The sequence below is a fragment of the Bombina bombina genome, chromosome 1 (genome assembly GCF_027579735.1).
Source record: "Bombina bombina isolate aBomBom1 chromosome 1, aBomBom1.pri, whole genome shotgun sequence".
Lineage (NCBI taxonomy): Eukaryota > Metazoa > Chordata > Amphibia > Anura > Bombinatoridae > Bombina > Bombina bombina.
In genome coordinates, this window is record NC_069499.1 from 1,465,856,731 (window position 1) to 1,465,882,849 (window position 26,119).

The 26,119-nt window shown below is 38.0% G+C and overlaps 1 protein-coding gene across 1 annotated transcript in view; it reads left to right on the forward strand.

Moving 5' to 3' along the window:
• Positions 1-26,119, forward strand: part of RPTOR (regulatory associated protein of MTOR complex 1) — a gene marked incomplete in the record, with an annotated part of 987,319 nt that overhangs the window by 834,210 nt on the left and 126,990 nt on the right. The window contains 2 exon segments of the mRNA XM_053706573.1: positions 701-801; positions 18,367-18,511. Coding sequence (XP_053562548.1) covers positions 701-801; positions 18,367-18,511 — 246 coding nt within the window.

A 26,119-nucleotide genomic window follows, 5' to 3' on the forward strand; every position in this document is an offset into this window, starting at 1 on the left:
ATGCATATTGCACATTTTCTGCTAATCCAATAAACCTCATTTCACTACTGAAATATTACTGTGTCCTTCAGTTATTTGATAGATCAAAATGAAATTGCTGATCCAAACACCCAATTATTTATAAATGAAAATCATGGAAATTGGCAGAGGTGCCTAAACTTTTGCATACGACTGTATATGTGTGCATGTGTCTGTGTGTGTATATATATATATATATATAATCTCATATACAAGAGTATAGAAAAAGCTGGATATTATAGTCGGTTAGTACATTATATTATACACGTACAAATAAAAATGTATATATAGATGTTCATAAAACTCATCAGAGTTATAAATATATGTTCTACTTAAAAGGAAACCCAGGAAACACCATTAAAGAGCTTGTAAACGGAGAGTGCAATTCTTTGGGACTTATAGTGTGTGTGTGTGTATATATATATATATATATATATATATATATATATATATATATATATATATATATATATATATTTATATGTGTGTATATATGTATGTATATATATATATATATATATGTTTGTCTGTGTGGGTGTATGTATATTTTTATATATTTTTTTAAAATGTAATTTCCTAACTAAAGCCTTTAAAAGGAATTTGTGCTAAATCTGTTTGGGTTTCAAGTATATGTCAGACTTATATTTCCTTGGAATCATCTTATTCTTCTGTTGTATCACAGGATTCCTGGACGGTTGAATGACAGAAGAACACCGCTTGGAGAACTGAATTGGATCTTTACTGCAATCACTGACACTATAGCATGGAATGTGCTTCCCAGAGGTAACAAAATAAAGACAGGGTTCTATTCTTTTTAGTTAATGCTGTTTTTTTTCATCATAGTGACACCCAGATTAGATTACTTTAGAACCTAATTTACAGAGTGAAATAACAATAATTATGTGGCTACCTTAAAGGGACATAATACTCATATGCTAAATCACTTGAAACTGATGCAGTTTAACTATAAAAAACTGACAGGAAAATATCACCTGATCATCTCTATGTAAAAAAGGAAGATATTTTACCTCACAATTTCTTCAGCTCTCCAGAGTAAGTTCTCTGTAAAAAGTTATACTTCAGCTGGTGCCCAGCTGCAGTTAAAAAAAAATGAAGAAATGAACAGCAGCCAATCAGCATTAACAGTGCTGAGGTCATGAACTTTTACTGTGATCTCATGAGATTTCACTTAACTCTCATGAGATTTCATAGTAAACTTCCTTAAACTCAATAGGGAAATAAGATGAGAGTGCACAAAGCTCGCTTCTTTGCCTGTCCCGGGACAGACATACTGATTTGCTGCTTAGAAGTCATTTACAATGGGATGTGGTTACTGAGGAATTTTTGAGGTAAAATTTCTTTCTTTTTTACATAGAGATGTTCATGTGATATTTTCTAGTCCGCTTTTTACAGCTATGCTGCATCACTTTCAAGTGTTTCAACATTTGGGTATCATGGCCCTTTAAAAAGATAAAGTACATTGCTCTCTGCCAACAGAGTAAAATTAATTCATGCTCTTCAGCCTTATTGTTTTTGCTTTGGCCCTCAGATTGATGGGCAGAAAATGTGTGGCTAGTTCTCTTGTTTCTAATTATTGAACCTGCTGGTTAGTCAGTCCTCTTTTGTGCAAGGAGTAAACATTTATGCAAATCCTAATCATTTTGTGTCTCAACCATGTCAATGTCAATAGAGACTTATTTGAACATTATCCTCTGATTGCTCAGATTCCCAATGGAGCTGGGCTATCATTTTGTTATAGGCTGTGTTTCCCTTTTCTGAATTAAGAGAATTACAACTTCAGGAATGTAGATCTTTGTAGCTCTACATGTGGGCAGTATATAGTCAGTACAAGCATATGCCATATATGGACTGTGGCATCTGGGGACCGAGAGCTTTCCAATGACACCCTGGAAGTGCTGCCGCTCCCCCGGGATCACCCCTAAACCGCAATCTAGGTACTGTGGGGCTCTATGGGACTATGGCTCCTATGGAGGCGCCAGACTGTCTGGAATGGCGGGAGATCTAGGGGTCAGATAAGACACTTTTGTGTGTATATACACAGTGTGTGTTTCACAATAAAGCAGTTCTTGTTTCACCTGAATACTGGTCTTGTCTGGTTATTTGGGTGGGCTCTGGCTATAATCATTTCTCCCCACTCTATAGCTACAATTTCCAGCCATACAACTGCAGGTTCCGGGGAGGAAGCAGGAGCCTTTGGCGGAGCTGCCCAGTTGGGGTAGCCGGCATCCATCACATTATATTCCTTATAAGGATATAATGAAGAATTTATAATCATATCTGTTGCAGAAGTTCTTTTCTTTATCACGATTAAAAGAACATGTGACATTCTTTTTATCACAAGCATCTTTTCCTGCATAGGAACTAATTTAAATGCTTTCGAATTTTAGAAATCTGTCCAGAGGATAACATAAGCCAACTACATAGAGGCTTAATCCTTAGGCTCTTCCGATTCAGTATGTCCCTTAAAGCGGCAAGCTGAAATGTTTTCAGGTGGCTTTCAAATGTGTCAAACCATATCTTCATATTTTCTTACATCCAGATCATTTCATGTTCCACATATCTTTGGTGCACTTCATCTTCCATTTTGAGGTTTTTCATTGATTGGGTCTTTAAGCATGCCTCTCTAGCAAAAGATCTGATGTTGGACACAATTTTTCTGGTTGATATCCATGTTTATGAATGTCATGCGTGTAAGTTCAATGGTTCTCTGCAGTGGTGTTTCTTTGACATAATTAAGGAGTATTTTATGACCCACTCTCATCTTCATATTCATTACTTTTATACTGCATTACAGTGAGCATATTTCAGTGATATACTATTAAGTTCTGTCTATACAAAATTTGTCTTTTGCCTGCATTTTTGCTTACATTAACCATCAAGAAGAAGGTTGCAGCAGGTTTTAGATGAGCAAGATTACTTGCATCCTCAGGGCTTAGATAAAACCTAGTGTGCTCTCAGCATTCCCAGCTATCCAGAATCAGGATGCAGATTTGTTTGGTCACTAGACAATGCATCAATGAGAATAATTTCTTGACATGGATTTTTTTTCTGGTAATTTTTCTAGAAGTAAGAATAGCAAGAAAATGTATTTTATGGCATCAGAGGAAAACTGCACTGTAATCATGTATTGTCAGGTGCATGTATCTTTAATGTCTCGCCATAGACACAATGTTGATCCCTTTCGACGTTCAGACTAGATAATATGTATTACCTCTATTTGTTCAGTTTTGCGGTGTGATCCAAATATTCTAGTAAGACAATCAGGAAAAACACCTTTCATACACAAGAAAGGGGCAATACATTTCCTATGTTTTTAGTGTTTTATCCTGGGGATTGTCTCCACAGTTCCATTTTCGGATAAAAAATGTATTCAGGCACATTACTTCATTCTTTTTGAACCTTTACATAAAGGGTCTTAATGTTCTGTGGCTTTGTCCTCATCTAGACATATTTTAGAACTCGGTACTCATCCATAAATATTATGATGATATCGTAGTTCATTTTATCTAATTCCATAGATCTGTCTATTAATAATTGATATCTACTAAATATATCAGAAAAAATATATATTCTTAGAACCAAAAATCATACAAACATAGAAACAGAGTGCATAATTCAATGTCTTTCAGTCAACTATTATAGCTTCTTATACTTGCCATATTGAAGCCTCTAAATAGCTCTTCAATGTTACCCCTTAGTCATTCTTGCACACTTTCACAACACTTAACCAGTTTAAGACAGTACTTTCTCTAAACCGTGTTTTATTTTGTTCCATGTTTGCCATATTTTATTAAACAAACACACAGGTTTCCAGCAGTGCGCTCAAACCCTTACCCTGTTAAGTCCGCCATTGGCACTATGGAGAGAGGGAAAATTACATCAACTGCTGAATGAAAATGCCTCTGAAAGCGCCACCATCAAAGACGCCACAAAGTAACGATAAATCCAAATTTCAGATGCACAGGAACACTCACAAGCAGTCCAATGTTTGTATAAAAGTAAAAATCCACATTTATTGCTTTCTTTAAAAAATCAAATACCGTATAGCAATTATATTGCAAGTAATAGTTCCATATCACATTGATACAAAGTATCCACTTGCAGGAAATGGAGACCGGGCTCTATTTCCTTGTTTGTTTGTTTTTTAAAGAAAGCAATAAATGTGGATTTTTACTTTTATACAAAGATTGGACTGCTTGTAAGTGTTGCTGTGCACCTGGAATTTGCCATATCTTATCTGCAGTTGTACAAAAAGAAGTTTAAAGAAATACAGACAAATATGAGGGTTGCCCTTACAAGTAGTTATGTTTTTTGATTACATGTCTTTGATGCATCATTTTCTGGACTGAAATTCATTCTCCTTCCTCTATCCAAATAGGTCTTACTTAGCTATACAGGAACTAACTCAGGATAGGAGTGAGATTTATATGGCATGGGATAAGGCCCTTAGATTTGTAGGTGGAATTTCAGAGAACAGAGAATCTTATGCCATTAAAAAAAAAAAAAAGTGTATATATATGTACTATTATTGCACTATTATTGTGTGTGTCATATGACACTTGTCCGGCCCTTTGAAAGCCTTTAGGAATTCTATAGAGAGTGGGTGGGACTGCTCTCTGTGTCACAGCCCAGCCAAAAGAGGAAGATATATATATATATACACACACACACACACACTTTTTTATAATAAAAAAAAAAGAATAATTATGTGGTTGTGCTTGTACACCAATATATTTCTTTCATGTAATTGGCAAGAGTCCATGAGCTAGTGACGTATGGGATATACAATCCTACCAGGAGGGGCAAAGTTTCCCAAACCTCAAAATGCCTATAAATACACCCCTCACCACACCCATAATTCAGTTTTACAAACTTTGCCTCCTATGGAGGTGGTGAAGTAAGTTTGTGCCAAGATTTCTACGTTAACATGCGCTACTCAGCTTTTTTGAAGCCTGATTCCTCTCAGAGTACAGCGAATGTCAGAGGGACGTGAAGGGAGTATCACTTATTGAATATGATGATTTCCCTAACGGGGGTCTATTTCATAGGTTCTCTGTTATCGGTTGTAGAGAGTCATCTCCTACCTCCCTTTTCAGATTGACGATATACTCTCAATTTACCATTACCTCTACTGATAACTGTTTTAGTACTGGTTTGGCTATCTGCTATATGTGGATGGGTGTCTTTTGGTAAGTATGTTTTTTATTACTTAAGACACCTCAGCTATGGTTTGGCACTTTATGCATTTATATAAAGTTCTAAATATATGTATTGTACTTATATTTGCCATGAGTCAGGTTCATGTATTTCCTTCTGCAGACTGTCAGTTTCATATTTGGGAAATATAAACATTTCTTTCATGTAATTAACAAGAGTCCATGAGCTAGTGACGTATGGGATATACATTCCTACCAGGAGGGGCAAAGTTTCCCAAACCTTAAAATGCCTATAAATACACCCCTCACCACACCCACAAATCAGTTTTACAAACTTTGCCTCCAAGGGAGGTGGTGAAGTAAGTTTGTGCTAGATTCTACGTTGATATGCGCTCCGCAGCAAGTTGGAGCCCGGTTTTCCTCTCAGCGTGCAGTGAATGTCAGAGGGATGTGAGGAGAGTATTGCCTATTGAATGCAGTGATCTCCTTCTACGGGGTCTATTTCATAAGGTTCTCTGTTATCGGTCGTAGAGATTCATCTCTTACCTCCCTTTTCAGATCGACGATATACTCTTATATTTACCATTTCCTCTACTGATTCTCGTTTCAGTACTGGTTTGGCTTTCTACAAACATGTAGATGAGTGTCCTGGGGTAAGTAAGTCTTATTTTCTGTGACACTCTAAGCTATGGTTGGGCACTTTATTTATAAAGTTCTAAATATATGTATTCAAACATTTATTTGCCTTGACTCAGAATGTTCAACTTTCCTTATTTCCAGACAGTCAGTTTCATATTTGGGATTATGCTTTAATTATCATATTTTTCTTACCTCAAAAATTTGACTTTTTTCCCTGTGGGCTGTTAGGCTCGCGGGGGCTGAAAATGCTTCATTTTATTGCGTCATTCTTGGCGCGGACTTTTTTGGCGCAAAAATTCATTTCCGTTTCCGGCGTCATACGTGTCGCCGGAAGTTGCGTCATTTTTTTGACGTTATTTTGCGCCAAAAATGTCGGCGTTCCGGATGTGGCGTCATTTTTGGCGCCAAAAGCATTTAGGCGCCAAATAATGTGGGCGTCTTATTTGGCGCCAAAAAATATGGGCGTCGCTTTTGTCTCCACATTATTTCAGTCTCATTTTTCATTTGCTTCTGGTTGCTAGAAGCTTGATGTTTGGCATTTTTTTCCCATTCCTGAAACTGTCTTATAAGGAATTTGATCTATTTTGCTTTATATGTTGTTTTTTCTCTTACATATTGCAAGATGTCTCACGTTGCATCTGAGCCAGAAGATACTACAGGAAAACCTCTGCCTGCTGGATCTACCAAAGCTAAGTGTATCTGCTGTAAACTTTTGGTAGCTATTCCTCCAGCTGTTGTTTGTATTAAATGTCATGACAAACTTGTTAATGCAGATAATATTTCCTTTAGTGATGTACCATTGCCTGTTGCAGTTCCCTCAACATCTAAGGTGCAGAATGTTCCTGATAACATAAGAGATTTTGTTTCTGAATCCATAAAGAAGGCTTTGTCTGTTATTTCTCCTTCTAGTAAACGTAAAAAATCTTTTAAATCTTCTCTCTCTACAGATGAATTTTTAAATGAACACCATCATTCTGATTCTTTGGACTCTTCTGGTTCAGAGGATTCTGTCTCAGAGATTGATGCTGATAAATCTTCATATTTATTTAAGATGGAATTTATTCGCTCTTTACTTAAAGAAGTACTAATTGCTTTAGAAATAGAGGATTCTAGTCCTCTTGATACTAATTCTATACGTTTGGATAAGGTTTTTAAAGCTCCTGCGGTTATTCCAGAAGTCTTTCCTGTTCCTAATGCTATTTCTGCAGTAATTGCTAAGGAATGGGATAGATTGGGTAATTCATTTACTCCTTCTAAACGTTTTAAGCAATTATATCCTGTTCCGCCTGACAGATTAGAATTTTGGGACAAAATCCCTAAAGTTGATGGGGCTATTTCTACCCTTGCTAAACGTACTACCATTCCTACATCAGATGGTACCTCGTTTAAGGATCCTTTAGATAGAAAAATTGAATCTTTTCTAAGAAAAGCTTATCTATGTTCAGGTAATCTTCTTAGACCTGCTATATCATTGGCTGATGTTGCTGCAGCTTCAACTTTTTGGTTGGAAACTCTAGCGCAACAAGTAACAAATCGTGATTCTCATGATATTATTATTCTTCTCCAGCATGCTAATAATTTCATCTGTGATGCCATTTTTGATATTATTAGAGTTGATGTTAGATTTATGTCTCTGGCTATCTTAGCCAGAAGAGCTTTATGGCTTAAGACTTGGAATGCTGATATGGCTTCTAAATCAACTCTACTTTCCATTTCTTTCCAGGGAAACAAATTATTTGGTTCTCAGTTGGATTCTATTATTTCAACTGTTACTGGTGGGAAAGGAACTTTTTTACCACAGGATAAAAAGTCTAAAGGTAAAAACAGGGCTAACAATCGTTTTCGTTCCTTTCGTTTCAACAAAGAACAAAAGCCTGATCCTTCGTCCTCAGGAGCAGTTTCAGTTTGGAAACCATCTCCAGTCTGGAATAAATCCAAGCCTGCTAGAAAGGCAAAGCCTGCTTCTAAGTTTACATGAAGGTACGGCCCTCATTCCAGTTCAGCTGGTAGGGGGCAGGTTACGTTTTTTCAAAGAAATTTGGATCAGTTCTGTTCACAATCTTTGGATTCAGAACATTGTTTCAGAAGGGTACAGAATTGGTTTCAAGATGAGACCTCCTGCAAAGAGATTTTTTCTTTCCCATGTCCCAGTAAATCCAGTGAAAGCTCAAGCATTTCTGAATTGTGTTTCAGATCTAGAGTTGGCTGGAGTAATTATGCCAGTTCCAGTTCCGGAACAGGGGATGGGGTTTTATTCAAATCTCTTCATTGTACCAAAGAAGGAGAATTCCTTCAGACCAGTTCTGGATCTAAAATTATTGAATCGTTATGTAAGGATACCAACGTTCAAGATGGTAACTGTAAGGACTATATTGCCTTTTGTTCAGCAAGGGAATTATATGTCCACAATAGATTTACAGGATGCATATCTGCATATTCCGATTCATCCAGATCATTATCAGTTCCTGAGATTCTCTTTTCTAGACAAGCATTACCAATTTGTGGCTCTACCGTTTGGCCTTGCTACAGCTCCAAGAATTTTCACAAAGATTCTCGGTGCCCTTCTGTCTGTAATCAGAGAACAGGGTATTGTGGTATTTCCTTATTTGGACGATATCTTGGTACTTGCTCCGTCTTTACATTTAGCAGAGTCTCATACGAATCGACTTGTGTTGTTTCTTCAAGATCATGGTTGGAGGATCAATTTACCAAAAAGTTCTTTGATTCCTCAAACAAGGGTAACCTTTCTGGGTTTCCAGATAGATTCAGTGTCCATGACTTTGTCTTTAACAGACAAGAGACGTCTAAAATTGATTACAGCCTGTCGAAACCTTCAGTCTCAATCATTCCCTTCGGTAGCCTTATGCATGGAAATTCTAGGTCTTATGACTGCTGCATCGGACGCGATCCCCTTTGCTCGTTTTCACATGCGACCTCTTCAGCTCTGTATGCTGAACCAATGGTGCAGGGATTACACGAAGATATATCAATTAATATCTTTAAAACCGATTGTTCGGCACTCTCTAACGTGGTGGACAGATCACCATCGTTTAATTCAGGGGGCTTCTTTTGTTCTTCCGACCTGGACTGTAATTTCAACAGATGCAAGTCTCACAGGTTGGGGAGCTGTGTGGGGATCTCTGATGGCACAAGGAGTTTGGGAATCTCAGGAGGTGAGATTACCGATCAATATCTTGGAACTCCGTGCAGTTTTCAGAGCTCTTCAGTTTTGGCCTCTTCTGAAGAGAGAATCGTTCATTTGTTTTCAGACAGACAATGTCACAACTGTGGCATACATCAATCATCAAGGAGGGACTCACAGTCCTCTGGCTATGAAAGAAGTATCTCGAATTTTGGTTTGGGCGGAATCCAGCTCCTGTCTAATCTCTGCGGTTCATATCCCAGGTGTAGACAATTGGGAAGCGGATTATCTCAGTCGCCAAACGTTGCATCCGGGCGAATGGTCTCTTCACCCAGAGGTATTTCTTCAGATTGTTCAAATGTGGGGGCTCCCAGAGATAGATCTGATGGCCTCTCATCTAAACAAGAAACTTCCCAGGTATCTGTCCAGATCCCGGGATCCTCAGGCGGAGGCAGTGTATGCATTATCACTTCCTTGGAAGTATCATCCTGCCTATATCTTTCCGCCTCTAGTTCTTCTTCCAAGAGTAATCTCCAAGATTCTGAGGGAATGCTCGTTTGTTCTGCTAATAGCTCCGGCATGGCCTCACAGGTTTTGGTATGCGGATCTTGTCCGGATGGCATCTTGCCAACCATGGACTCTTCCGTTAAGACCAGACCTTCTGTCTCAAGGTCCTTTTTTCCATCCGGATCTGAAATCCTTAAATTTAAAGGTATGGAGATTGAACGCTTGATTCTTGGTCATAGAGGTTTCTCTGACTCCGTGATTAATACTATGTTACAGGCTCGTAAATCTGTATCTCGAGAGATATATTATAGAGTCTGGAAGACTTATATTTCTTGGTGTCTTTCTCATCATTTTTCTTGGCATTCTTTTAGAATACCGAGAATTTTACAGTTTCTTCAGGATGGTTTAGATAAGGGTTTGTCCGCGAGTTCTTTGAAAGGACAAATCTCCGCTCTTTCTGTTCTTTTTCACAGAAAGATTGCTATTCTTCCTGATATTCATTGTTTTGTACAAGCTTTGGTTCGTATAAAACCTGTCATTAAGTCAATTTCTCCTCCATGGAGTTTGAATTTGGTTTTGGGAGCTCTTCAAGCTCCTCCGTTTGAACCTATGCATTCATTGGACATTAAATTACTTTCTTGGAAAGTTTTGTTCCTTTTGGCCATCTCTTCTGCTAGAAGAGTTTCTGAATTATCTGCTCTTTCGTGTGAGTCTCCTTTTCTGATTTTTCATCAGGATAAGGCGGTGTTGCGAACTTCTTTTGAATTTTTACCTAAAGTTGTGAATTCCAACAACATTAGTAGAGAAATTGTGGTTCCTTCATTATGTCCTAATCCTAAGAATTCTAAGGAGAAATCATTGCATTCTTTGGATGTTGTTAGAGCTTTGAAATATTATGTTGAAGCTACGAAATCTTTCCGTAAGACTTCTAGTCTATTTGTTATCTTTTCCGGTTCTAGGAAAGGCCAGAAAGCTTCTGCCATTTCTTTGGCATCTTGGTTGAAATCTTTAATTCATCTTGCCTATGTTGAGTCGGGTAAAATTCCGCCTCAAAGAATTACAGCTCATTCTACTAGGTCAGTTTCTACTTCCTGGGCGTTTAGGAATGAAGCTTCGGTTGACCAGATCTGCAAAGCAGCAACTTGGTCCTCTTTGCATACTTTTACTAAATTCTACCATTTTGATGTATTTTCTTCTTCTGAAGCAGTTTTTGGTAGAAAAGTTCTTCAGGCAGCGGTTTCAGTTTGAATCTTCTGCTTCTGTTTTTTGTTAAACTTTATTTTGGGTGTGGATTATTTTCAGCAGGAATTGGCTGTCTTTATTTTATCCCTCCCTCTCTAGTGACTCTTGTGTGGAAAGATCCACATCTTGGGTAGTCATTATCCCATACGTCACTAGCTCATGGACTCTTGTTAATTACATGAAAGAAAACATAATTTATGTAAGAACTTACCTGATAAATTCATTTCTTTCATATTAACAAGAGTCCATGAGGCCCACCCTTTTTTGTGGTGGTTATGATTTTTTTGTATAAAGCACAATTATTCCAATTCCTTATTTTATATGCTTCGCACTTTTTTTCTTATCACCCCACTTCTTGGCTATTCGTTAAACTGATTTGTGGGTGTGGTGAGGGGTGTATTTATAGGCATTTTAAGGTTTGGGAAACTTTGCCCCTCCTGGTAGGAATGTATATCCCATACGTCACTAGCTCATGGACTCTTGTTAATATGAAAGAAATGAATTTATCAGGTAAGTTCTTACATAAATTATGTTTTTGTAAAGAAATTTTTTTCTTACCTGGGGTTTAGTCTTTTTTCAATTGACTACTTCTTGCAAATTGCGGGCGGTATTAGGCCCGCGGGTGTGTCAAATGCTAAACTTTATTGCGTCATTCTTGGCGCGAAAATATTTTTGATGCGGAAAAATAAGTCTATGACGCAACTTCGTCATTTCACACGGTTGCGTCATTAGTGACGCGAGTGTGTCATTTCCGGTTATTTTTGCCCCAAAAAAAGTTTACGTTACGTTGTGCGTCATACTTGGCGCCAAACTTTTTCATTATTTCAATACCCCATTGATGTTTGCCTCTTGCTTTTTTCTCTATCAGAGGGCTATGCTATTTGCATTTTTTCCCATTCCTGAAACTGTCATATAAGGAAATAGATAATTTTGCTTTATGTTTTTTTTTTCTCTAACATTTTGCAAGATGTCTCAATCTGATGCTGCCTCAGAAGTTTCTGCTGGAACATTGCTGCCTGACATCGGTTCTACCAAACCTAAGTTCATTTGTTGTAAAATTGTAGAAATTATTTCGCTAAATGTCATTTGTAATAGTTGTCATGATAAACTTTTACATGCAGATAGTGTATCCATCAGTAATAGTACATTGCCAGTTGCAGTTCCTTCAACTTCTAATGTGCATGATATACCCGTAAATTTTATCTTGAAGGCTTTGTCTGCATTTCCACCTTCTAATAAACGTAAAAGGTCTTTTAAAACTTCTGATACAGAAGATCCTTCCTCAGACATTGACACTGACAAATCTACTTATTTATTTAAAATAGAGTATATGCGTTCTTTATTAAAAGAAGTGTTAATTACTTTGGATATTGAGGTAACCAGTCCTCTTGACGTTCAGTCTAATAAACGTTTAAATGCGGTTTTCTTTCATGTAATTAGCAAGAGTCCATGAGCTAGTGACGTATGGGATATACATTCCTACCAGGAGGGGCAAAGTTTCCCAAACCTCAAAATGCCTATAAATACACCCCTCACCACACCCACAAATCAGTTTTTACAAACTTTGCCTCCCATGGAGGTGGCGAAGTAAGTTTGTGCTAGATTCTACGTTGATATGCGCTTCGCAGCAGGCTGGAGCCCGGTTTTCCTCTCAGAGTGCAGTGAATGTCAGAGGGATGTGAAGAGAGTATTGCCTATTTGAATTCAATGATCTCCTTCTACGGGGTCTATTTCATAGGTTCTCTGTTATCGGTCGTAGAGATTCATCTCTTACCTCCTTTTTCAGATCGACGATATACTCTTATATATACCATTACCTCTACTGATTCTCGTTTCAGTACTGGTTTGGCTTTCTACTACATGTAGATGAGTGTCCTGGGGTAAGTTTTGTTTCTTTTGGCCATCTCTTCTGCTAGAAGAGTTTCTGAATTATCTGCTCTTTCTTGTGAGTCTCCTTTTCTGATTTTTCATCAGGATAAGGCAGTGTTGCGAACTTCTTTTAAATTTTTACCTAAGGTTGTGAATTCTAACAACATTAGTAGAGAAATTGTGGTTCCTTCATTATGTCCTAATCCTAAGAATTCTAAGGAAAGATCGTTGCATTCTTTGGATGTAGTCAGAGCTTTGAAATATTATGTTGAAGCTACTAAAGATTTCCGAAAGACTTCTAGTCTATTTGTTATCTTTTCCGGTTCCAGGAAAGGCCAGAAGGCTTCTGCCATTTCTTTGGCATCTTGGTTAAAGTCTTTGATTCATCATGCTTATGTTGAGTTGGGTAAAACTCCGCCTCAAAGGATTACAGCTCATTCTACTAGGTCAGTTTCTACTTCCTGGGCGTTTAGGAATGAACTTCGGTTGATCAGATTTGCAAAGCAGCAACTTGGTCGTCTTTGCATACTTTTACTAAATTCTACCATTTTGATGTGTTTTCTTCTTCTGAAGCAGTTTTTGGTAGAAAAGTACTTCAGGCAGCTGTTTCAGTTTGATTCTTCTGCTTATATTTTCATTATAAGATTGAAACTTTATTTTGGGGTGTGGATGGTTTTTCAGCGGAATTGGCTGTCTTTATTTTTATCCCTCCCTCTCTAGTGACTCTTTCGTGGAAGTTCCACATCTTGGGTATTCATTATCCCATACGTCACTAGCTCATGGACTCTTGCTAATTACATGAAAGAAAACATAATTTATGTAAGAACTTACCTGATAAATTCATTTCTTTCATATTAGCAAGAGTCCATGAGGCCCACCCTTTTTTATGGTGGTTATGATTTTTTTTGTATATAGCACAATTATTCCAATTCCTTATTTTTTATGCTTTCGCACTTTTTTCTTATCACCCCACTTCTTGGCTATTCGTTAAACTGATTTGTGGGTGTGGTGAGGGGTGTATTTATAGGCATTTTGAGGTTTGAGAAACTTTGCCCCTCCTGGTAGGAATGTATATCCCATACGTCACTAGCTCATGGACTCTTGCTAATATGAAAGAAATGAATTTATCAGGTAAGTTCTTACATAAATTATGTTTTTAAACCTCCTGTGGTTTCTCCAGGGGTTTTTCCTATTCCTGAGGCTATTTCTGATATGATTTCTAAGGAATGGAATAAGCCAGGTACTTCTTTTATTCCTTCTTCAAGGTTTAATTTTTTTTTATCCTTTACCAGCATAATCTATAGAGTTTTGGGAAAAAATCCCCAAAGTTGATGGGGCTATTTCTACTCTTGCTAAACGTACCACTATTCCTATGGAAGATAGTACTTCCTTTAATGATCCTTTAGATAGGAAGCTTGAATCTTATCTAAGGAAGGCCTATTTATATTCAGGTCATCTTCTTAGACCTGCAATTTCTTTGGCTGATGTTGCTGCTGCTGCATCAACTTTCTGGTTGGAAAATTTAGCGCAACAGGAATTGGATTCTGACTTATCTTGCATTATTTGCTTACTGAAATATGCTAATCATTTTATTTGTGATGCCATTATTGATATTATCAAAATTGATGTTAGATCCATGTCTTTAGCTATATTAGCTAGAAGAGCTTTGTGGCTTAAGTCTTGGAATGCTGATATGACATCTAAATCTAGATTACTATCTCTTTCTTTCCAAGGTAATAATTTATTTGGTTCTCAGTTGGATTCTATTATTTCAACTGTCACTGGGGGAAAGGGAGTTTTTCTGCCTCAGGATAAAAAACCTAAGGGTAAATCTAAGGCTTCTAACCGTTTTTGTTCCTTTCGTCAGAATTAGGAACAAAAACTCAATCCTCCCCCCAAGGAATCTGCTTCCAATTGGAAGCCTTCCTCAAATTGGAATAAATCCAAGCCATTTAGGAAACCAAAGTCAGCCCCTATGTCCGCATGAAGGTGCGGCCCTCATTCCAGCTCAGCAAGTAGGTGGCAGATTAAGGTTTTTCAAGGATATTTGGATAAAATCTGTCCAAAATCAATGGATTCAGAGCATTGTCTCTCAAGGGTATCGAATAGGATTCAGAGTAAGACCTCCTGTGAGAAGATTTTTTCTCACGTATCCCAGCAAATCCAGTAAAAGCTCAGGCTTACCTGGAGTCTTCAGGGGTAATCATGCCAGTTCCTCTTCAGGAACAAGGTTTGGGGTTTTATTCAAATCTATTCATTGTCCCAAAGAAAGAAAATTTATTTAGACCAGTTATGGATCTGAAAATTTTGAATCGTTATGTAAGAGTACCAACTTTCAAGATGGTGACTATAAGAACTATTCTGCCTTTTGTTCAGTGAGGACATTATATGTCCACAATAGACTTGCAGGATGCATACCTTCATATTCCGATTCATCCAGAACATTATCAATTTCTGAGATTCTCTTTTCTAAACAAGCATTACCAATTTGTTGCTCTTCCATTTGGCCTAGCAACAGCTTCAAGAATCTTTTAGAAGGTTCTGGGTGCTCTACTCTCTGTAATCAGAGAACAGGGTATTGCGGTGTTTCCTTATTTGGATGATATCTTAGTACTAGCTCAGTCTTTACGTTCTGCAGAATCTCACACGAATCAACTAGTGTTGTTTCTTCGGAAACATGGTTGGAGGATCAATTTACCAAAAAGTTTCTTGATTCCTCAGACAAGGGTCACCTTTTTAGGCTTCCAGATAGATTCAGTGTCCATGACTCTGTCTCTAACAGACGAGACGTTTAAAATTGGTTGCAGCCTGCCAGCACCTTCAGTCTCAGTCATTCCCTTCAGTGGCTATGTGCATGGAAGTTTTAGGTCTCATCACTGCAGCATCGGACACAATCCCCTTTGCTTGTTTTCACATGAGACCTCTACAGCTTTGTATGCTGAATCAATGGTGCAGGGATTATACAAATATATCACAATTAATATCCTTAAATCCCAATGTACGACACTCTCTGACATGGTGGATAGATCACCATCGTTTAGTTCAAGGGGCTTCTTTTGTTCGACCAACCGGGACTGTGATCACAACAGATGCGAGTCTTTCAGGTTGGGGAGCTGTTTGGGGATCTCTGACAGCACAAGGGGTTTGGAAATCTCAAGGGGCGAGATTACCAATAAATATTTTAGAACTCTGTGCAATTCTCAGAGCTCTTCAGTTTTGGCCTCTGTTAAAGAGAGAACCGTTCATTTGTTTTCAGACAGACAATATCATAACAGTGGCATATGTCAATCATCAGGGTGGGACTCACTGTCCCCAAGCTATGAAAGAAGTATCTCGGATACTTACTTGGGCGGAATCCAGCTCCTGTCTAATCTCTGCGGTGCATATCCCAGGTGTAGACAATTGGGAACCGGATTATCTCAGCCGCCAGACTTTACATCCAGGGGAGTGGTCTCTCCTTCCAGATGTGTTTTCTCAAATTGTTCAGATGTGGGGTCTTCCAGAGATAGATCTCATGGCCTCTCATCTAAATAAGAAACTTCCCAGATACCTGTCCAGGTCCAGGGATGTTCAGGCGGAAGCAGTGGATGCACTGACACTTCCTTGGTGTTATCATCCTGCTTACATTTTCCCGCCTCTAGTTCTCCTTCCAAGAGTGATCTCCAAAATCATCATGGAACAATCATTTGTGTTGCTGGTCGCTCCAGCATGGCCACACAGGTTTTGGTATGCGGATCTGGTTTGGATGTCCAGTTGCCCGCATTGGCCACTTCCGTTACGGCCAGACCTACTATCTCAAGGTCCATTTTCCATCAGGATCTCAAATCATTAAATTTGAAGGTATGGAAATTGAACGCTTAGTACTAAGTCATAGAGGTTTCTCTGACTCAGTGATTAATACTATGTTACAACCTCGTAAATCTGTCTCTAGAAAGATTTATTATAGAGTTTGGAAGACTTACATTTCATGGTGTTCTTCTCATAAATTCTCCTGGCATTCTTTTAGAATTCCTATAATTTTACAGTTTCTTCAGGATGGTTTGGATAAGGGTTTGTCTGCAAGTTCCTTGAAAGGACAAATCTCCGCTCTTTCTGTTTTATTTCACAGAAAGATTGCTATACTTCCTTATATACACTGTTTTGTACAGGCTTTAGTTCGTATTAAGCCTGTTATTAAATCAATTTCTCCTCCTTGGAGTCTTAATTTGGTTCTGAAAGCTTTACAGGCTTCTGCATTTGAACCTATGCATTCTTTGGACATTAAACTACTTTCTTGGAAAGTGTTGTTCCTTTTGGCCATCTCTTCTGCTAGAAGAGTTTCTGAGTTATCTGCTCTTTCTTGTGAGTCTCCTTTTCTGATTTTTCATCAGGATAAGGCAGTTTTGCGGACTTCTTTTCAATTTTTACCTAAGGTTGTGAAATCTAACAACATTAGTAGAGAAATTGTTGTCCCTTCCTTGTGTCCTAATCCTAAGAATTATTTGGAAAGATCCTTACATTCTTTGGATGTGGTAAGAGCTTTGAAATGTTATGTGGAAGCTACTAAAGATTTCAGGAAGACTTCCAGTCTATTTGTTTTATTTTCTGGTCCTAGGAAAGGTCAGAAGGCTTCTGCTATTTCCTTGGCTTCTTGGTTGAAACTTTTGATTCATCAAGCTTATTTGGAGTCAGGTCAGGCCCCACGTCAGAGAATTACAGCTCATTCTACTAGATCTGTCTCCACTTCATGGGCATTTAAGAATGAAGCTTCAGTTGATCAGATTTGCAAAGCGGCAACTTAGTCCTCTTTGCATACATTTACTAAATTCTACCGTTTTGATGTATTTGCTTCTTCGGAAGCAGTTTTTGGTAGAAAAGTTCTTCAGGCAGCTGTTTCAGTTTGATTCTTCTGCTTTTGATTTAATTTTTTTTCTTTCAATTATGAAAGAAAACTTTTTTTTTTGGGTTGTGGATTAATTTTTTCAGCGGAAAATGGCTGTTTTTATTTTATTCCCTCCCTCTCTAGTGATTCTTGAGTGGAGATCCACATCTTGGGTATTGCTATCCCATACGTCACTAGCTCATGGACCCTTGCCAATTACATGAAAGAAAACATAATTTATGTAAGAACTTACCTGATAAATTCATTTCTTTCATATTGGCAAGAGTCCATGACGCCCACCCTTTTTATAGTGATTATGATTTTTTGTATAAAGCACAATTATTTCCAAATTTCCTTTGTTGATGCTTTCTACTCCTTTCTTTATCACCCCTCTGCTTGGCTATTCGTTAAACTGAATTGTGGGTGTGGCGAGGGGTGTATTTATAGGCATTTTGAGGTTTGCGAAACTTTGCCCCTCCTGGTAGGATTGTATATCCCATACGTCAGTAGCTCATGGACTCTTGCCAATATGAAAGAAATGAATTTATCAGGTAAGTTCTTACATAAATTATGTTTTTTCATTGCATCATTCTTAAAATCTGAAATTAATTTAACATCACTTTAATATGGTTCTACAAGTGTGAAGAAACAGTTTTTCCAATAATTCTAAACCTTGATAATTTTGCCTCCCTTCTAACCTATATAGATATTATTGTTAGTTAATCTCTATTTGACACTTTCTACTTTTGCAGGGTACTTCAGATATTCTCTGCAACTTTAGTCTAATCACTAAAATATTTAAAATACTTCTCCTTTCTGTTCTCCTTTTTCCCAGCATATTTCATTGCTGTGCTGGTGCATTGCCTTGTTACTCTGTATTCTATAATGCTCATTCAGATTTGCACCCACAGACCTGTTCCAGAAACTGTTTCGTCAGGACTTATTGGTTGCAAGCTTATTTCGTAACTTCCTGTTGGCAGAGAGGATTATGAGGTCCTACAACTGCACCCCAGTGAGCAGCCCTCGACTACCTCCCACCTACATGCACGCCATGTGGTAAGATGCTATTCTGAAAGATTTAAAGAGTATACAGCGTTCATTCTCTGATAAATTCTAAGTAAATATATTTTTTTAGTTGCAATTATTATTTGGCTTATCCAGAGTTTTGTAGCCTTTTAACCTTATTATGGCACTGTCTTTAGAGGTGTTAGATTATATAGAAAGCTCTTTGGGAATGTAATACTGGAAGAGACTTAGACTGGAACCTGCACTGGAGCATCTCTCCATATCTAAAATAATTTCTGGCTGTTTGCTAAAGATTAGAATCACAGCCTGACGAGACTGCATCGATTTTTTTAATGATTTTTTCTTAGAAGTCTTAAAGGGAGATTTACCTTTAATCTTCGGATGTGAAACCCAATCTGATGTCACTAACTGGCTGCAAAACATTCTTTAGAGCTCAGCAATGTGACCTTGCAGAGCAGGAACTAATACTAAGTGACCTAAATAACTAAGACCTAGGTACAGCACACACTGCATTCTCATAAAGCTGTGTACATAATCTGCAGCTGTATTCAGCTCACTCTGTGTTCCCCACACAGTGTACCTTTTTGTGGTCACGTAAATAACACAGATCTTGCATCAATTCCAGTGAACTAGGTGCACCTGACACTGAAACATTCCACACACATCTTCCTTATGGAGCTTTAATCCAAGTCACATTTGCAATAAAATAATTAAAGGGATATTCCAGCCAAAATTGGAAACCACATGGGTACATTTCAGTATTGAACAGATGCATGTTTGTAATATGCATGCATTAGCAAATATGCTTCTAATAAAAGCTATAGCTGTTTTAAAAGTGTATTTAAGTATGCACCGTGCACCAGCATTTTAAACACAGCACTTGTTCAGAGAGCCTAAAGTGCTTGTACCATCTGGTAATGACTCAATTTGTTAATTGCTGACATAATACAAACCCCACCGATGATCTGCGCAGCTGCATTGTTTAAAAGGTGGGTGCAGTGACAATATCTGGCTATGCTTCACATACACGTGCAGAGAAAAATGCTAACCCCAAAAACAGTGATAACTTTTACTAAAAGCATTTTTGCCAGTACATGTATAGTGCAAATATGTTTCTATTTAAAGATGTAATTCATCTACGTGCATTTAAATTTTGACTGGAATGTCCCTTTAACTGCAAAATGCTTTTATAAATCCAGAAAACTGAGGAGCTCTGAGTTTCTACATATTTACTCAGCACAGTTAGTTTGTTTTTTTCTTTGCAGCTAGGGATTCAGGGTAATAACATGCAAATGATATTCACTCTGTCTCACTTTTTAACTTGTTTATACCCGTGAATCTGCATATTCGGTGCCGTTCAAGACAGCTTCAAAAAATTACCAAAGGTAGCAAGTGAAATGCCAGAAAAATAAGTATGAAACACTTTTTTCTACCTTAAATTCATAGCACATGTTAGCAAATAAGCACTGCATTGCAAAAGGAATGCTGTAAAATAATTTAATGCTGTAACTATGTTAGCCCAGTTTTCAAAACATTGCAAAAATGATCAGCATACAACACAAATGTTTTAAATTGTCTTAATTGCTGTGGCCAGTAGGCATCATATATAAATCATTCAGCATTTGAACGTATTAAGTGGTCCATAAGTCAGGTCTTGAGAAAACCCAGGAGCCAGGGAGCAACTTACCCCTGGCTCTTACCTTTTGGATTACTTTTCATGTATCTATATACAAATACCACTGTGTGGCTCATAAACTTTAAACAAATTTGTCAATCCATTCCCTAAGTAGTATGTTACATAGTTAAAGGGATATGAAGCCCATAATGTTTCTTTTGTGATTGACAGAGCATTCCATTTTTAAAAAGTTTCCAATTTACTTCTATTATCAAATTTGCTTAGTTCCCATAATATTCTGTGTTGAAGAGATACCTGGGTAGGCATCTGGAGCTCTAAATTGCAGGAAACAGTGCTGCCATCTAGTGTTCTTGCAAATGGATAACTACTGCCATATAGTACTTCAGAAATGGGCCATCTCCTAACCATACATCCCTGCTTTTCAACAAAAGATTCCAAGAAAACCAAGAAAAATTGATTATAGAAGTAAATTAAAAAGTTCTTTAAAATTGCATGCGCTATCTGGATCATGGGAAAAAGGAGAGTGTGTGTGTAACACAAGTATCCTATATTGGTCCACAAAGGAAGTTTATGGAGGGTGCTGAGTGCCAAAAGTAATGAGTGGAGTTTTGCGTTATGAGGAGTGCAGTGCTAACTTGCACGTTATTGTCACCGCTAACTTACCTACAGCGCTGGTATTACAGGTTTTCAGAAACCCGGCGTTATTAGGCAAGAAGTGAGCGAAATTGAGCTCCATACCGCACTCCAATACCAGTGCTGCTTAAGTGCACGATTTCCCCATAGACATCAATGGGGAGAACCGGCTGACTCACCTGCAAAAAAGCAGCTTAAAGCTCCGTAACGCAGCACCATTGATTCCTATGGGGAAACTAAATTTCTTTCATGTAATTGGCAAGAGTCCATGAGCTAGTGACGTATGGGATATACAATCCTACCAGGAGGGGCAAAGTTTCCCAAACCTCAAAATGCCTATAAATTACACCCCTCACCACACCCGTAATTCAGTTTTACAAACTTTGCCTCCTATGGAGGTGGTGAAGTAAGTTTGTGCTAAGATTTCTACGTTGACATGCGCTTCTCAGCATTTTGAAGCCCGATTCCTCTCAGAGTACAGCGAATGTCAGAGGGATGTGAAGGGAGTATCACCTATTGAATGCAGTGGTTTTCCTCACGGAAGATCTATTTCATAGGTTCTCTGTTATCGGTCGTAGAGATTCATCTCCTACCTCCCTTTTCAGATAGACGATATACTCTCATATACCATTACCTCTACTGGTAACTGTTTCAGTACTGGTTTGGCTATCTGCTATATGTGGATGGGTGTCTTTTTGGTAAGTATGTTTTTTATTACTTAAGACACCCCAGCTATGGTTTGGCACTTTATGCATTTATAGAGAGTTCTAAATATATGTATTGTACTTTTATTTGCCATGAGTCAGGTTCATGTATTTACTTGTGCAGACTGTCAGTTTCATATTTGGGGAAAATAAACATTTTAAGAAATATTTTCTTACCTGGGGTTTAGTCTTTTTTTCAAATTGACTACTTTTTTCTTGCAAATTGCGGGCAGTATTAGGCCCGCGGGTGCGCCAAATGCTAGACTTTATTGCGTCATTCTTGGCGCGAGAATTTTTTGTCGCAAAAGTACGTCCGTTGACGCAAGTTCGGCATTTCCGGCGTCGTAGTGGACGCAGAGTCCTTACACAGGGTTGCGTCGTTAGTGACGCAAGTGTGTCATTTTTCGGATGTTGTTGGTGCCAAAAAAATTTCAGTCCCGTTGTGCGTCATACTTGGCACCAAAATTTTTCATTTATTAATACCCCATTGCTATTTGCCTCTTGCCTTTTCTATGTCAGAGGGCTATGCTATTTTCATTTTTTCCCATTCCTGAAACTGTCATATAAGGAAATTGATAATTTTGCTTTATATGTTGTTTTTTCTTTTACATTTTGCAAGATGTCTCAATCTAATCCTGTCTCAGAAGTATCTGTTGGAATTTTGCTGCCTGACATTGGTTCTACCAAAGCTAAGTGCATTTGTTGTAAGATTGTGGAAATTATATCTCCGAATGTCATTTGTAATAGTTGTCATGATAAACTTTTACATGCAGATAATGTGTCCATCAGTAATAGTACATTGCCGGTTGCAGTTCCTTCAACTTCTAATGTACATGATATACCTATGAATTTTAAAGAATTTGTTACTGATTCTATTCAGAAGGCTTTGTCTGCATTTCCGCCTTCTAATAAACGTAAAAGGTCTTTTAAAACTTCTCATAAAGTTGATGAAACTTCAAATGACCGACCACATAATGATTTATCCTCCTCTGATGATGATCCTTCCTCAGATATTGACACTGACAAATCTACTTATTTATTTAAAATAGAGTATATTCGTTCTTTGTTAAAAGAAGTGTTAATTACTTTGGATATTGAGGAAGCCAGTCCTCTTGACGTTAAGACTAGTAAACGTTTAAATGCTGTTTTTAAACCTCCTTTGGTTACTCAAGAGGTTTTTCCTATTCCTGATGCTATTTCTGATATGATTTCTAAGGAATGGAATAAGCCAGGTACTCCTTTTATTCCTTCTTCAAGGTTTAAAAAATTGTATCCTTTTCCAGCAATTTCTATAGAGTTTTTGGTAAAGATCCCCAAAGTTGATGGGGCTATTTCTACTCTTTCTAAACGTAACACTATGCCTATGGAATATAGTACTTCTTTTAAAGACCCTTTAGATAGGAAACTTGAATCTTGTCTAAGGAAAGCCTATTTATATTCAGGTCATCTTCTTAGGCCTGCAATTTCTTTGGCTGATGTTGCGGCTGCATCAACTTTTTGGTTGGAGAATTTAGCGCAACAAGAATTGGATTCTGACATATCTAGCATTGTTAGCTTACTGCAACATGTTAATCATTTTATTTGTGATGCCATTTTTTATATTATCAAAATTGATGTTAGATCCATGTCTTTAGCTATTTTAGCTAGAAGAGCTTTGGGGCTTAAATCTTGGAATGCTGATATGACATCTAAGTCTAGATTATTATCTCTTTCTTTCCAAGGTAATAATGTATTTTGTTCTCAGATGGATTCTATTATTTCAACTGTTACTGGGGGAAAGGGAGTTTTTCTGCCTCAGGATAAAAAAACCTAAGGCTAAATCTAAGGCTTTTAACCGTTTTCATTCCTTTAGTCAAAATAAGGAACAAAAATCTAATCCTTCCCCCAAAGAATCTGTTTCCAATTGGAAGCCTTCCTCAAATTGGAATAAATGCAAGCCTTTTAAAAAACCAAAGTCAGCCTCTAAGTCTGCATGAAGGTGCGGCACTCATTCCAGCTCAGCTGGTAGGGGGCAAATTAGGGTTTTTCAAGGATATATGGATAAATTATGTCCAAAATCAATGGATTCAGAGCATTGTCTCTCAAGGGTATCGAATAGGATTCAGATTAAGACCTCCTGTGAGAAGATTTTTTTCCCTCATGTATCCCAGCAAATCCAGCAAAAGCTCAGGCTTTCCTGAAGTGTGTTTCAGACCTGGAGTCTTCAAGAGTAATCATGCCAGTTCCTTTTCAGGAACAAGGTCTGAGGTTTTATTCAAATCTATTCATTGTCCAAAAGAAGGAAAACTCATTCAGACCAGTTCTGGATCTGAAAATTTTGAATTGTTATGTAAGAGTACCAACAACTATTCTGCCTTTTGTTCAGCAATGACATTATATGTCTACAATAGACTTGAAGAATGCATACCTTCATATTCCAATTCATCCAGAACATTATCAGTTCCTGAGATTCTCTTTTCTAGACAAGCATTACCAATTTGTTGCTCTTCCATTTGGCCTAGCAACAGCTCCAAGTATCTTTTCAAAGGTTCTAGGTGCCCTACTCTCTGTAATCAGAGAGCAGGGTATTGCGGTGTTTCCTTATTTGGACGATATCTTGGTACTAGCTCAGTCTTTACGTTCTGCAGAATCTCACACAAATCAACTAGTGTTGTTTCTTCGAAAACATGGTTGGAGGATCAATTTACCAAAAAGTTTCTTGATTCCTCAGACAAGGGTCACCTTTTTAGGCTTCCAGATAGATTCAGTGTCCATGACTCTGTCTCTAACAGACGAGATGTTTAAAATTGGTTGCAGCCTGCCGGCACCTTCAGTCTCAGTCATTCCCTTCAGTGGCTATGTGCATGGAAGTTTTAGGTCTCATGACTGCAGCATCGGACGCAATCCCCTTTGCTCGTTTTCACATGAAACCTCTCCAGCTTTGTATGCTGAATCAATGGTGCAGGGATTATACAAAGATATCACAATTAATATCCTTAAATCCCAATGTTCGACACTCTCTGACGTGGTAGTTAAATCACCAGCGTTTAGTTCAAGGGGCTTCCTTTGTTCGGCCAACCTGGACTGTGTTCACAACAGATGCAAGTCTTTCAGGTTGGGGAGCTGTTTGGGGATCTCTAACAGCGCAAGGGGTTTGGAAATCTCAAGAGGCGAGATTACCCATCAATATTTTAGAACTCCGTGCAATTCTCAGAGCTATTTAGTTTTGGCCTCTGTTGAAGAGAGAACCGTTCATTTGCTTTCAGACAGACAATATCACAACTGTGGCATATGTCAATCATCAGGGTGGGACTCACAGTCCCCAAGCTATGAAAGAAGTATCTCGGATACTTGCTTGGGCGGAATCCAGCTCCTGTCTAATCTCTGCGGTGCATATCCCAGGTGTAGACAATTGGGAGGCGGATTATCTCAGCCGTCAGACTTTACATCCAGGGGAGTGGTCCCTCCATCCAGATGTGTTTTCTCAGATTGTTTAGATGTGGGGTCTTCCAGAGATAGATCTCATGGCCTCTCATCTAAACAAGAAACTTCCCAGATACCTTTCCATGTCCATGGATGTTCAGGCGGAAGCAGTGGATGCGCTGACACTTCCTTGGTTTCATCATCCTGCTTACATTTTCCCGCCTCTAGTTCTTCTTCCAAGAGTGATCTCCAAAATCATCATGGAACAATCGTTTGTGTTGCTGGTGGCTCCAGCTTGGCCACACAGGTTTTGGTATGCGGATCTTGTCCAGATGTCCAGTTGCCAACTTTGGCCACTTCCGTTAAAGGGACAGTCTAGGCCAAAATAAACTTTCATGATTCAGATAGAGCATGTAATTTTAAACAATTTTCCAATTTACTTTTATCACCAATTTTGCTTTGTTCTTTTGGTATTCTTAGTTGAAAGATTAACCTAGGAGGTTCATATGCTAATTTCTTAGACCTTGAAGCCCACCTCTTTCAGATTGCATTTTAACAGTTTTTCACCACTAGAGGGTGTTAGTTCACGTATTTCATATAGATAACACTGTGCTCGTGCGCGTGAAGTTATCTGGGAGCAGGCACTGATTGGCTAGACTGCAAGTCTGTCAAAAGAACTGAAAAAAGGGGCAGTTTGCAGAGGCTTAGATACAAGATAATCACAGAGGTTAAAAGTATATTATTATAACTGTGTTGGTTATGCAAAACTGGGTAATGGGTAATAAAGGGATTATCTATCTTTTAAAACAATAAAAATTCTGGTGTAGACTGTCCCTTTAAGGAAGGCCGGACCTACTATCTCAAGGTCCGTTTTTCCATCAGGATCTCAAATCATTAAATTTGATGGTATGGAAATTGAACGCTTAGTGCTAAGTCATAGAGGTTTCTCTGACTCAGTGATTAATACTATGTTACAAGCTCGTAAATTTGTCTCTAGGAAGATTTATTATCGAGTTTGGAAGACCTACATTTCATGGTGTACTTCTCATAAATTCTCTTGGCATTCTTTTAGAATTCCTAGAATTTTACAGTTTCTTCAGGATCGTTTAGATAAGGGTTTGTCTGCAAGTTCCTTGAAGGTACAAAACTCTGCTCTTTCTATTTTATTTCACAGAAAGATTGCTAAACTTCCTGATATTCACTGTTTTGTACAGGCTTTAGTTCGTATTAAGCCCGTCATTAAATCAATTTCTCCTCCTTGGA